The 13269-nt window shown below is 38.1% G+C and overlaps 2 protein-coding genes across 2 annotated transcripts in view; one reads left to right on the forward strand and one right to left on the reverse strand.

Moving 5' to 3' along the window:
* Positions 1–858: 858 nt before the first annotated feature.
* Positions 859–6946, reverse strand: LOC106871980 (uncharacterized). Its single transcript, XM_014918772.2, has 3 exons — positions 6618–6946; positions 4082–4193; positions 859–1024 (listed from the first exon to the last, which is right to left on the reverse strand). The coding sequence occupies exons 1-3, from the start codon at positions 6683–6685 to the stop codon at positions 881–883; spliced, it is 324 nt and encodes a 107-aa protein (XP_014774258.1). The 5' UTR covers positions 6686–6946; the 3' UTR covers positions 859–880.
* The window catches only part of LOC106871979 (39S ribosomal protein L44, mitochondrial), a 17427-nt gene continuing 11077 nt past the window's right edge, over positions 6920–13269 (forward strand). The window contains exons 1-6 of the mRNA XM_014918771.2: positions 6920–7020; positions 7873–8014; positions 9655–9741; positions 10455–10555; positions 10689–10764; positions 11139–11223. Coding sequence (XP_014774257.2) covers positions 6936–7020; positions 7873–8014; positions 9655–9741; positions 10455–10555; positions 10689–10764; positions 11139–11223 — 576 coding nt within the window. The 5' untranslated portion in view covers positions 6920–6935. The remainder of the gene's footprint in view (positions 7021–7872; positions 8015–9654; positions 9742–10454; positions 10556–10688; positions 10765–11138; positions 11224–13269) is intronic.

Genomic DNA, 13269 nt, shown 5'->3' on the forward strand with positions numbered 1-13269 from the left:
TCCTAACCACTCCAAAGGTGCAATGGGTGCTTTTATGTGCCACCAGCATGGGTGCCATTTGTGTGATACCAGTATCTGCCACGACTGCAATTTTGATCAGCTTGATGGGTCTTCTCAAACATGGCATAATGTCAAAGGTCTTGGTCATTGCATCCATGAGGTCAAAGGTCTCGGTCACTGCATCCATGAGGTCAAAGGTCTCGGTCACTGCATCCATGAGGCCAAAGGTCTCGGTCATTGCATCCATGAAGCCAAAGGTCTCGGTCACTGCATCCATGAGGCCAAAGGTCTCGGTCACTGCATCCATGAGGCCAAAGGTCTCGGTCACTGCATCCATGAGGCCCAATACTCGAAAGGAGCTCAGCCACTTTGCCTAGAATTCATGCTTCATCACTCGATCGAGGCATCTGGCGTGAAAGAGTTACATTGGTCCTTGGCAAGTCGTCCGACCTGAATGGAAGGAAGGAAACAAAAGATTGATAACCCTAACAGCCAACATTGATGACGATGACGGTGATGGTGATCCAGAGGACTGCACCGAACTATACAGTGTGTTTCCGCATGATTTCTTTTGTTGGATGCAAACCACTTCACAGAGTGTACTGGGTGCTTTTTATGTGGCATCAACATCAGCAAGGTCACCGAGTAACCCCACAAGACAAAGACAGCCCCCACCCACTTCAAATGATTGGGGGAGTCATACTGAGGAAGGTGGCTCTGTGCCAGATGATGACAAGTTAGAGTAAGACGGAGGGACAGAAACAGGAGTCTTGTTGTAGAAGAGAGACACGACTGTCCCAACTGGAAAAAAGAGAGAGGCAAGCAGAGAGAAATAGTACAATAACAACAGCAACAACATTTGAAAAGTAGTTATAAATATTTATTCCCATTTTTTACTAACATTCAGAGATTTGAGGCAATCTTCAGCAACAACATGCTTATACCAGGTTTTTTGTCGTCTATGTCGAAGAAATTCGGTGTTTTTTTGAGCCTTGTGTTCGCTCATATGATTGATTTCTTCTTCCTAAAAAGAAAACAATATTTCAAAACAACATTTAAGACAGACACATTCAGGAAATTCCTTTTAATTACATGACTGCCTATCGTTTACTTAGAAAACTGTTTAGCATCAAATCCATGCAGAATTGTTCAGTTAAATGCATATGCAGGACTTGTCGATTTTGGTTAATTGCATATATTCTTTTATTCTTTTCCTTGTTTCGGTCATCTGTGTGTGTTGGTGTCTCCCTCCTTGCCTTGTCATTGCGTGACAGTTGTAAATGAGCATCTCTGTCATACAAACAGTGTCTTTTGTTTCTAACCTGTAAAAATCATGTCTGGTTACGGAGCACCATCTTAAAGGATTTTAGCCAAACAACTCAACGCCCAGGACTTATTCTTTGTAAGCCTGGTACTTATTTTATCAGTCTGTTTTGCCAGACAGCTAAATTACAGGGACATAAACACACCAACATTGGTTGTCAAGCGATGGTAGAGGGGGGAGACAAACACATACGACAGGCTTCCTTCAGTTTCCTATTTCTTTATTGCCCCCAGGGGGCTAAACATAGAGGGAACAAACAAGGACAAAGGGATTAAGTCAGTTACATCGACCCCAGTGCGTAACTGGTACTTAATTTATCGACCCCCGAAAGATGAAAGGCAAAGTCGACCTCGGCAGAATTTGAACTCAGAACGTAACGGCAGACAAAATACTGCCAAGCATTTGCCCGGTGTGCTAACGATTCTGCCAGCTCACCACCTTCCTTCAGTTTCTGTCAACCAAATTTAATTGGCCCAAGGCTATAGCAGCAGAGACCTGCTTAAGGTGCCACGCAGTGGGACCGAACCTAAGATTGTGCGGTTTGGAAGCAAATTTCTTACCGCACAAACATGCCTGCATCTAAATGTAGCCAAATTATTTTACCATTTCAATAAATTAAAAACTCTCAAACTCTAGATACTGGGGGAGTTTTTTTTTTCATTTTATTTTAAATTGTATAAATTTTCTTCTTCAATCAATAAATTCTGTTTCTCTGTTGTAGATAAAATTTGTATTTAAAAAAAAGAGAAAAAAAGCTTTTTTTAAAATCAAATGGATAATGAATGTTATTTTGTTTGTCTGTCATTACACACTTACATAAACCTGTAATTAACCTAATTAAATGTTTCTTAACTGCAGTGATCCTAATTATTACCTTTGACTAATTCAAAGAGTGTGAAAGCCACAATTTGGTTATGTGTGAATGATTGAAAACTTCATTCAGTTGTTTTACATCTGTATTTCCATGCTGGCATGGGTTAGATGGAAATGTATTGAGGTAGTGGTCAATCATGGTGCTATTTTCAGTTTCTGTCAACACAATTGACTCGTAGGACCCTGGTTCTCATGGAGCTATAGTTCCAAGGTGCAACACAGTAGGACTGAACCCCAAACCATGTGATTGGGAAGAAAAATTCTCAGCCACACCTTGAAAGACTATCAAAAGTGAATTAAAAATCCCCATAGGTGACAGTTCAACAGATTGCTGTGTCAATATATTTCAATAAAAAAACAGGTTTGACTGAAGGATAAGTAAATCGTGTTACACAAAATATATTTTCTTTACATGGCTATTCACTCGACGCTCCAATATCTTTAACCTTTTAGCATTCAAACCAGCCATATCAAATCTAATATTGTCTGTTTAACATTCAAGCCGACCAGATCCAGCCTCTCACACTCACCCTACACTACCTTTCTAAAAGTAAAACAATTACGTCATCAGAATTTCAAACCAATGCCTGATTAATTGAAAACAATGTGAATAGATAAGGATTACATTTGACAGAGTAATCCGATTGCTGAAACACCAAACCACACATACCCAAATATTTTTCCTGTTTTATGCTCAAACCGGTTAGATCTGGCCTCTCACAGCCACCCTACAATGTCATTCTAAAATAATTCCATCATCGAAATCTCCAAGACACGAGATAATACATGATTAATTGAAAACAATGTGAAGAAACAAGGATTACATTTGACAGAGTAATCCGATTGCTGAAGGGTTAAAGATGTCCAAACGAGGTTTTACAAGCGAATAGGAATGGATTAACTCAGTTCTGTGATTGGAGGGGTATCAATAAGTGACTTTTTTTTTTCTTTCTTTTTTTTTTACACACCCGTTAGCCCTGTTAAAAAATTCTCATGGACCAAGGGCACCAAATTTGGTTTCCTTTGCTTGGAATATTCCATTGTTACTCATGAACAACAGCCATAGTATAAAATGTGTCTAGTTTTTGGAGTCTTGAGGTGCCCTGGTTGACACTTTGAACAATTCATGTAAAACAATGTAATATTTAAGAACTAGCTGGCCCCCATGCCGTCAAAAATTTCAACTAATTGTAGTATTTTATATATAAATATGGATGGGAAATCAAATTAATACACTTGTCAATGTTCACATACTTCCTTGTACAAGCACACACACACACACAGTGTTGAAACACTGATTTTTCTTTTCAGTGTTGAATGTTTACCATCCCACTTCCATTGCGTGCACACACATTCACATACCTCCCTTTTACCTACACACATACTCACAGAGTTGAAACACTCCCACTACCAGTTTGCCATCACCCCTTCCTTCGTCATTCATATGTTGTGACAGAGATTATTATAGTAGATGCTAAGGTAGCAAGCTGACAGAATTGTTAGCATGCTGGGCAAAATGGAATTTGAACTCAGAACATAGTGATGAGCAAAGTATCACTAAGCATTTTGTCCAGCGTGTTAACGATTCGGCCAGCTTGCCACCTTAATAATAATAATAATAATAATAATAATAATAAAGACTCTCTCTCTTCTGGTATGCAAATAACATTAGATAGATCTACATGGCCACCAAACCAAAATTGCCAATCTCACTCAAGTCAAACTGCTTTGTTAAAAATATGAAAAAATACATTGAATGATATATTTCTAAGACAATGCCTGAAAAACTGACAGGATGGGCATGTTAGTAACATTTTTAAACACAGGTTAGTTCAGTCAGGTTGTTGTTACAAGAAAAGCAATAAAATAAAAGCAACACCATACCTGGGAGAGAAACGACTTCGACAGGATGGCCAGGTTGTTCCTTTCTCGTAGAAGATCTTCTAGGGCTTTTTTCTTCATTCTTTCAGTAATGTAAGGGTAGAGACGAACCTTCCTGAAAAACAAAACAGGAAATGAAATAGAAGAACAAATAAATAAGATTGCATAAATAACCATGTGACTGAATTCTTTGAATGGGAACCTGTTTCAATATTTTTATAACACGACTGACAGTTTCAATTTAATAGCAAGCTTAGACCAAAGTGAACCTGTGCTCATAAACTATGAATAAATTTGATACAATAAATAAAATGTATTAAACTGTAAATAAATATTTCCTAACACATCACTGATAGATTTTTAAACTAATGAAGTAGTTTAATTCAAATTACAAACAATTTATTCTCAAACGCAGAAATGCTGATAAAATAGCAGGATAAAATCTCCATATTTTGCGGAAAAGTTTGTCAGCAACCAGTCATGAGACTGAAAACCACATCCCTTTGATTATCAGTCAAGTGCTGACAAATTTTTCCACAAAATATGGGGATTTTATCCTGCTGTTTTATCAGCATTTGAAAATAAATTATTTCTTTATCTGTATCTCACAATACATCTCAACACTTCTAAAAGCAAACATTGTTTACATTTAACGTAATTTGAATTTAACCTACAGCGTCTTATATCCTAGCATTATAAGTTCAGAAATTGCAATGGGCAGTCTAGCTTAATTGGTAAAGCACTTGAGCGGCAACCAAAGGGATTTGAGTTCGAGTCTCATGGCTGGTTGCTGACAAATTTTTTTGCAAAATATGGATATTTTATCCTACTGATCTATGTATAATTATCATCTGGCAGATGAATAGAATATGCAAAGCTCAGACCAAAGTCTTGAGTGGATTTTACAGACGGAAACTGAAACGTCGTACATAACGTGCCTGTTTTCCTGCGTTTGTCCCCAACCACCACTTGACAATTTGTGTTGGTTTGTTTACGTCCCTATAACTTAGAGGTTCGGCAAAAGGATCGATAGAACAATTATAATAAAGACACTTGTTCAGTGGGACTGAACGCGAAACAATGTGGTTGGGGAGTAAGCTTCTTAACCACACAGCCACGCCTATGCCTACAGAAAATAATCATAATGATAATTTGTTTCTCAGATTAATTAGTTCTTAGGAGAAAAAATAATTATCGTTTCTATTTTTTTTCTAATTTGACGAATCAATGAATCAGTCATTGAATGCGCTCTTCAATGAAGGGAGGGAACTTTGTTGGTTTAACCTTTTGAATCTTTGTTAATGAGAGATGTCCTTCAAATCAAGAGGAGATAACTCTGCAACAGAGGAGGTAACTTCGCAAAAGCTAGAAAATTTAATAAATCTTTGATCAAACTAAAACGTTTGACCCGGACTCAAAAACAAAAAAAAAAGTTAGTCTAATAGGTGTAAAAAAAAAAAAACTTGCTGTGATCGAATATGAAAAAAAAATGCGTGCTCGCGAACGGTGGGTGGGGAGAGGACTCGGAACATTCACATGGTCAGTCCATGGCCTCTAAACTATAGTGTTTGACCCAAGCTCAAAAACAAAAAATAATTAGTGTAATAGGTGTAAAACAACTTGCTGTGAATATATATGTGTGTGTGTGTGTGTGTAAGAGTAAATTGCCTGCGTCGCTTCGGTGAACTTTAGGAGAGTGCTATTAATGTTTCTGACGGTCTAGGGCGGCCATGGGCAAAATGACGCCCACGGAACTTCCTGAAATGGTATACTAAACAAAAAAATAACTTGAATTTGGTGGCGGGGTTGCGATGCGGCCCGCCTGACGAGTCATGTCTCATGCAGCCCGCAATTCGAGAAAGGTTGCCTATGTCTAGTTTGGGGGCCATAGAAAAAATTAAGATTGGAGACTAGCTAGAAGAAGGTTGGGGCGAAAGGCGAAGGTAAAGAATACGCACACTCGGTGTTAAGGGTTCGAATTACGTCGAAAACGAATGGTGTGCGTATCCTTTACCTCCCACCAGGTTGGGAACCACTGCATTAGATAATACAGTCGTGCGTGCCACTAAAAAAAAAAAAAGATGTAGTCACAGCCGGAATGTCCTTGACATCTTATAAGCTAGATACTAGGGCTGTTCGGTGAAGAATAGCCTCAGAATAAACAACAACGAAGGGGACCTTTATACGGTCACGCAATAGCTAGAAACAGCAGATTATCTTAGGTAATACTCTACTGTATTTAAAATAACACAGAGGAGTATGCGGTCCTATATAACTGCCTTAAGAAGAAAAAAAAAGGTAAATTTTCAGATTAACACCCGCACGATCTTCAATAGGGTGTTAGGGTTAGGGTTTAGGGACGGAATTCCCTAAGCTTAACCCTAACACCCTAGTGGAGCATCTTTAAGCTTAGGTTTGCTTGGGTCAGGGTTAGCCGAAACAACAACTGAAAAAACATATATATGTGCTGAATAACAATCAAAGTCATTAAATGTATTATTCAAACATTTCATTAGAAATATATTAATAAACCACCTACCCTTTGGTTAAGTGTCCGGGAATGTGTTCGAGTTTCTTGAAGAAACAACAAACAAGCGTGAGTCTCATGGTTCTGTCAGTTCACCATTTTATGGAGTAGAATTAGAATCTTTAGTTTCGTAAAAACAGCGTGGATTTTTAAAAAATTATAAAACAAAGATGATAATTTCAAAGTCTGAAATATCCTGCTAAATAACACTAAAGTAGATTTTTGTATATTCTAAACAAGCTTCAATAATGAGACATATTTTAAATGCTTATAAAAAAAAAAAAACCAAATGTGTATTTGTTAATACTAAAAGTTGTCTCTGTTTTCAAAATGGCTTCCCATCGCATGTTTCTGTTTTGTACTCGAAATATTTCCCCATCGCTGCTTCGATTAGCAACGACGAAGAATCAACAGAGTAATGTATTTCATTCTCTACTAATTCCTATTTCTTTTACGATTATCTTGTCAGTAATATTTCTTCCATTTGAAAGTCTTTATAAGCAATGAAGTCTCTCGTGTACTCCGTCATTTCGTGACCTTGTGCTTCAATATAAACATACTGAACTCCACCTGCTAGAAATAACAGTTAAAATCTCTCTCGAATAATAACTTGCCGCATTTTTCTTTTTCTTTTTTTTAAGTGGAGAGAACGAATTTGGATGATATAGTGTAAGATTAAATGTGTCTGAAAAGACAAGATGGTCACAGATTGCCTTTAATCAGTGTAAGTCAGAGTGGGTGAAGGTGCGTGGGTTAGTGGTTAGCGTGCTCGGCTCACGATCGTAAGTCATGAGTGCGATACCTGGCAACGCATTGTGTCCTTGAGCAAGAATACTTTATTTCACGTTGTTCCGGTTCACTCAACTGGCAAAACTGAGTGGTACCTGTAACTCAAAAGGGGCCAGCCTTGTCACACTCTGTGTCACACTGATTCTCCCTGAGAACTACGTTAAGGTTACACGTGTCTGTGGAGTGCTCAGCCACTTGCGCGTTAATTTCACGAACAGGCTGTTCCGTTGGTCGGATTGACTGGAACACTCATCGTCGTGACTGACGGAGAACCAATACAAGTTAGAGCGGGTAAAATGTGTAAACATGTGCTAAGAGCTACTGGCTGTCGTTCGAACCCTTTAGAAACAACAGCCAACTGTCCGTCAAATCACATTCTACCTTTCAACACTTTCTTCTGTATTAATTCTAAATCCTAAATTGTTTCTCCCTGATTTTATGTTGTTTTGTTTCATGTGTATTTTTTTTTTCTAAGCAGTTTTACCCATAATCCCCCCAAGTGTAACGATCGGCTGCCGCAATTATAACAAGTCCTTGTTCCCCTACGTCAGTGAACTGTACCGCAGGAGACTGAAAGTCGGACCTGAAAAGGAGAGACATCGCTCAGAATGGATCAACTGGTGAGATTCTGTTACTTGGCTATTGTTGTTTATAGAAGGGATGGGGTTGTGTAGTGGCTGCGTGGTTAAAATGTTTACTTCACAGTCATAAGGCTCTGAGTTCGATCTCACAGATATTTCCTATCATGACTTTAGATCAGTGGCTCTCAACTGCGGTCCACATGGCCCTTGGGTGGGGTCCATATAAGATTTTGTTGTTAAAATTTATATGAAATAAATTGGCTGTACTTCAACAATACACAAAGTATTTTTAATAATTTTTTTTTATAAACTAAAAAAACTGGTACTTCGTCAGTTATGGTAACAAGGGTTCTAGTTGATCTGATCAATGGAACAGCCTGCTCGTGAAATTAACATGCAAGGGCGTTGTGTCCTTGAGCAAGACACTTTATTTCACGTTGCTTCAGTCCACTCAGCTGGTAAAATCTATGGTACTAGTATTTCAAAGGGACAGCCTTGTCACATTCTGTGTCACACTGATCGTCCTTCAACTACGTTAAGGGTACATGTTCCTGTGGAGTACTCAACCACTTGCGCATTAATTTCATGTGCAGGCTGTTCTGTTGATCGGAATGCCAGTTAGATACCAAATTCACTCACAAGATTTTGGTCAGCCTGAGGCTATAGTAGAAGACACTTGCCCGAGGTGCCACGTAATAGGACTGAACTCCGGAACCATGTGGTTGAGAAGCAAGTTTCTTACCACACAGCCACGCCTGCGCCTATATATATATATGGCTTTTATTTTTCTCTCTTATTTACCTTTCCTATATAACCAAACCATTTTTTACGGACACAGATTCAGAATTTTTATTAATGGCACAGTATGAGTTGCTTCCCTTGAGCTATAGAAACATTTGCTATCCTTTATGCACACACGCATGAACAATCACCGTTGTTTTAACGTCCACTTTTCCATGCTGGCATGGGTTAGAAGGAATTTGCTGAGGCAAATTTTCTACTGACTCACCTATTTCCAAGTAAAGTGATGTTTCCCCAGATCCAGATAGCTTTTTCACAGGACATCATTTGCATGATGGTAACATGATAGTAACGCTCGTTTACAAGGAGACAAACACACACACACATACGTGTGGTAAGGAGCTTGCTTCCCAACCACACGGTTTAGGGTTCAGTCCTACTGCGTAGCACCTTGTGATTGGATTTCATAGACGGAAACTGAGAGAAGCCCATTGTGTGTGTGTGTGTGTGTATATATATATATATATATATATATATATATATATACGACGGGCTTCTTTCAGTTTCCCTCTACCAAATCCACTCACAAGGCTTTGGTCAGACCAAGGATATAGTAGAAGACACTTGCCCAAGATGCCACACAATGTGACTGAACCTGGAACCATGTAGTTGGGAAGCAAGCTTCTTACCACATGGCCACTCCTGCACTTGTGTGTTTATAGTAAAGTTTTGTTTTTCCCATCGAGCATCCTCCTCATCAGCTAAAAAAGACCAATCAATAGTTTTTTCCCTCTATATTAACAATTTGGGTTATAATTGGATTAAGTATCCAATTTTGGATATCTAACCCTTGACCTTACAAACCTTTGCTTTTCATAGAATGTAACTATTTATGCATTTATTTATTATTTTTTCTTTTATTCCATTTATTCCTTTAGGAATTATGATGCAGAAATTTATGCTTTCGGTAAAAGACTGGGTGAAGAGTTCAGTGAAGACACACTGCGGATTATATTCACAGATAAGTAAGTCTGATGCAGTTTTGTATATATATATATATATATATATATATATATATATATATATTCTTTTATCTGTTTCCTTCATTGGACTGTGGTCAAGCTGGAGTATCACTTTGAAAAGAATTAGTCCAGCAAATCAACAGCAGTGCTTACCTTTTTTTAAAGTATATTACTTATTCAATCAGTCTTTTGCTATGTTATAGGGATGTAAACAAACCGACATTGGTTGTCAAGCAACAGGTAGGACAAACACTAAGACAATGCACGCACAAACATTAATATATATATATAACTTGTACTACTGGTGACATTCACCCGTTGTGGGCTGAGCCACCTCCAACAGTTCATGTTTGGAGTTTCCGTGAGAATACAAGTTTACACATGGTCCCCTGTTACATGCATATACACTTTGGGATAGTTTGATTTGTAGACTCTCATCTTGCCAGCGTTTGTTGACCGTCACAGAGTATTTGCTGACCCAGTCACTGCCAATTATCAAAGCAGATATAACTTTGACGTAATTACTATTGACATGCTTTGAAACAAAATCTGAGGGGTGACTCACTCCCAGTGGTCTTCCAGCATTGCTGGACACCAACCTGGATCTTTCTGAGGGCCCATGATTTTAGCTAGATTTGAACTCACAACCACTATGTATATCAATAGTTTCAATATCTAAACTGTGATTATTTTTAATTTAAATTTTTCTTTCCCAGGTCCTACATCGAGAAGGACAAGGCTCGGCGGCAAGAGTTGGGTGTTGACGAAGATGTTGTTTCTCTTGAATTAGTTGACAATGGAGAAATGGCAGCAGAAGGTTAGTGCATTGTGGGTGGGTGTGTGTGTTTATATATATGTATAAATATTCATTGAATGATGATGATAACGATGATGACAGGTGTGGTTGTTGTGATGCTTTCTAAAGATTCCTTATGTCTTTACCTTTCCAGGTAATTTAATTGCAAGCAGATACATCAAGGCCTTCTTACGATTCTCATATCCAGCAATGTTTGAAGAAGGAATCTGGTAAGGGCAACCTTGTTATTCTTCTGTTATTCCTCATGGAAAGGATATATAGTAATAAATTATACACATTATAGTGTGGTGTAGTAATTTACAGAGATCGAGTTCTGTATGTGTGTACATGTATATACACACACATACATACATATATATATATATATATTTTATTGTTTTATTTGTATCTATCATTTGACTGGAGCACTGCCTTTTAGTTGAAGAAATCGACTCCAAGACTTATTCTTTCTGAGCAATTTTGTCCAATGCACTTAACAGCAACAACATCAACAACAACTTTTCTGTCCTGTTAGTTCTTTGGTTTATTTTCGTCCATGCTGGAGCCGTTTATTTATTTGTTTATTGTTCCATTTCTTTTCCAGCGCCATCCATGATTTTTTAATGTCTGAGGATATCCTTGCTTCGACTGGTTTACACATAGGAATGAAGGATCTCACTTTAACAGCCGTGAGTTACCTCCCTTCTCTTCTGCTCTCTTCTTTCTTTTGAGACAGTTGATTTCTCTCACCTACAACGTTTTCTTGTTTTGTTTTCTTTTCAATTCTGACGGGGGGTGGATATATTTTCCAACAACGTTATTGGTACAGACGTGGCTGTGTGGTTAAGAAGTTTGCTTCCCAACAGCTCCATCCTTGTTCGTTACTTTCCTCTCGTACCCTTATGAACTTATCCACCAAGCCGTCCTAATGCTCTTTCCATATTCTCTCTTATTCTCACCTTCCTGTACCTTGACATTACCCTCTGACACCTCGTCACCAACATTTGTGCCTGCTTTCCAGCTACTACCACCCACATTTATATAATGTTGGTCAGCTATATATCTCTTCTGTTTTTCCGAATATGAGTAAATGCTCAAAACATCTAACACATTTCCCTTTTTGTTTTCCTCGCTTCATGAGTAACAAATTAATACAGTATTTATTATTTTACCTGTCTTTGTGGTGTATTTTTTCTCACCTTTGCACTATATCTCATCTACAGCAACACACCTGTGTCTCTCCTGCACACATTTTTTGGCCATGAAGACAAATAAAATTATGGAATGGGGAATTTTATAGAGCCTGCTTCAGCAGACTGAGTTCAATCCATGTCTGCCACTGCCACTATCATCAACTCTCCCTAAATTTCTTTCTCTCCCTTTTTTTTATGTCTGTCTTCGCCACCACCCTCACTGCCTCTGTGCCTGCTATTATTCTCACCCCAGCATGTGGAATAGTAGAAACGTCAGTGAGAGGGTGGGTCAAAGTGTGACACACTGACACACAGAAATTAGTTTTCACATTTATTATATTAGATATATGTATGTGTATATACGTGTGTTCATCTCGCCATTGCTTGACAACTGGTGCAGGTTTGTTTATGTCTCTGTAAATTACTGGTTCAGCGAAAAGAGACCAATAAAATAAGTTAGCAACCTTTAAAAAAAAAAGATTAAAAATATCAAGTCTTGGGGTTGATTTGTTTAGGTAAACCCTTCAAATGAGTGCCCCAGCATGGCCACAGTCCAATGATTGAAACAAATAAAAGTATAAAGAGCAAGTAATATTAATCAACTGTTTAGGTTGTTAACATGAGTGGATTTTAGTTTATTAATTGTAATTTGAGACAGGAAAAGAGAACGACGGCCTAGCGGGTTGATTGACGGGACATGTGACTCTGCTGTAATTGCATTCCTGAAGTAACATGTCCTCTTAGTAATATAAACATTAGCATAATTAATGTGGTGAACACTGTAACTTTAATTATGGTTATACTCATTATGAGGAGAGATAAGCATTGTCGTACAATGACTAAACTAAATACAGGGGTGGCGGGGGGAGGGACAAGGATGAAATGCAAACATTTTTTTTGAAATGGGTAAACACCAAATTCCTTGTTAATCTATCACCATCATCATTTAATGTCCATTTTCCAAGATGACATGATTTGGATGGTTTGGCTGGAACTGGCATGGTTTGGACGGTTTGACAGGAGCTGGCATGAGTTGGATGGTTTGATAGGAGCTGGCATGGCGTGGATGGTTTGACAGGAGCTAGCAAGGCTGGGAACTACACCAGGCCCAAAAGGATGATGACAGAACCGACCTCTGTGCAATTTAAACTCAGAACATAAGGACAGATGAAATTCTGCTAACCATATTGTCCAGCATACTCACAATTCTTCCTGCTCGCTACTTCAGATGCCAGAATATAAAAATAATGGTAATTGGTGCACCAGGCCCAACGCTTGAAATGCTACCTAAGAGTCTGAAAGGTATTGGAATTGAGATTCATATCGTCAATCTTCATTAAAGTACCATTTTATATTCCGAAAGAATCTTAAGAATAATATAATAGCCTCCTTGAGGCCCAACATTAGAAAGTTGTACCCTTCACCACCTCATTCTATGTCTTCCTTGATATATATATATATACATATATAAATATATAAAAAGATAAAGAGAGCAATGGTAAAGTTGGGAATATATTTTATGGATAGAGTCTTACAGCTGTT

The sequence above is a fragment of the Octopus bimaculoides genome, chromosome 26 (assembly GCF_001194135.2).
Source record: "Octopus bimaculoides isolate UCB-OBI-ISO-001 chromosome 26, ASM119413v2, whole genome shotgun sequence".
NCBI lineage: Eukaryota > Metazoa > Mollusca > Cephalopoda > Octopoda > Octopodidae > Octopus > Octopus bimaculoides.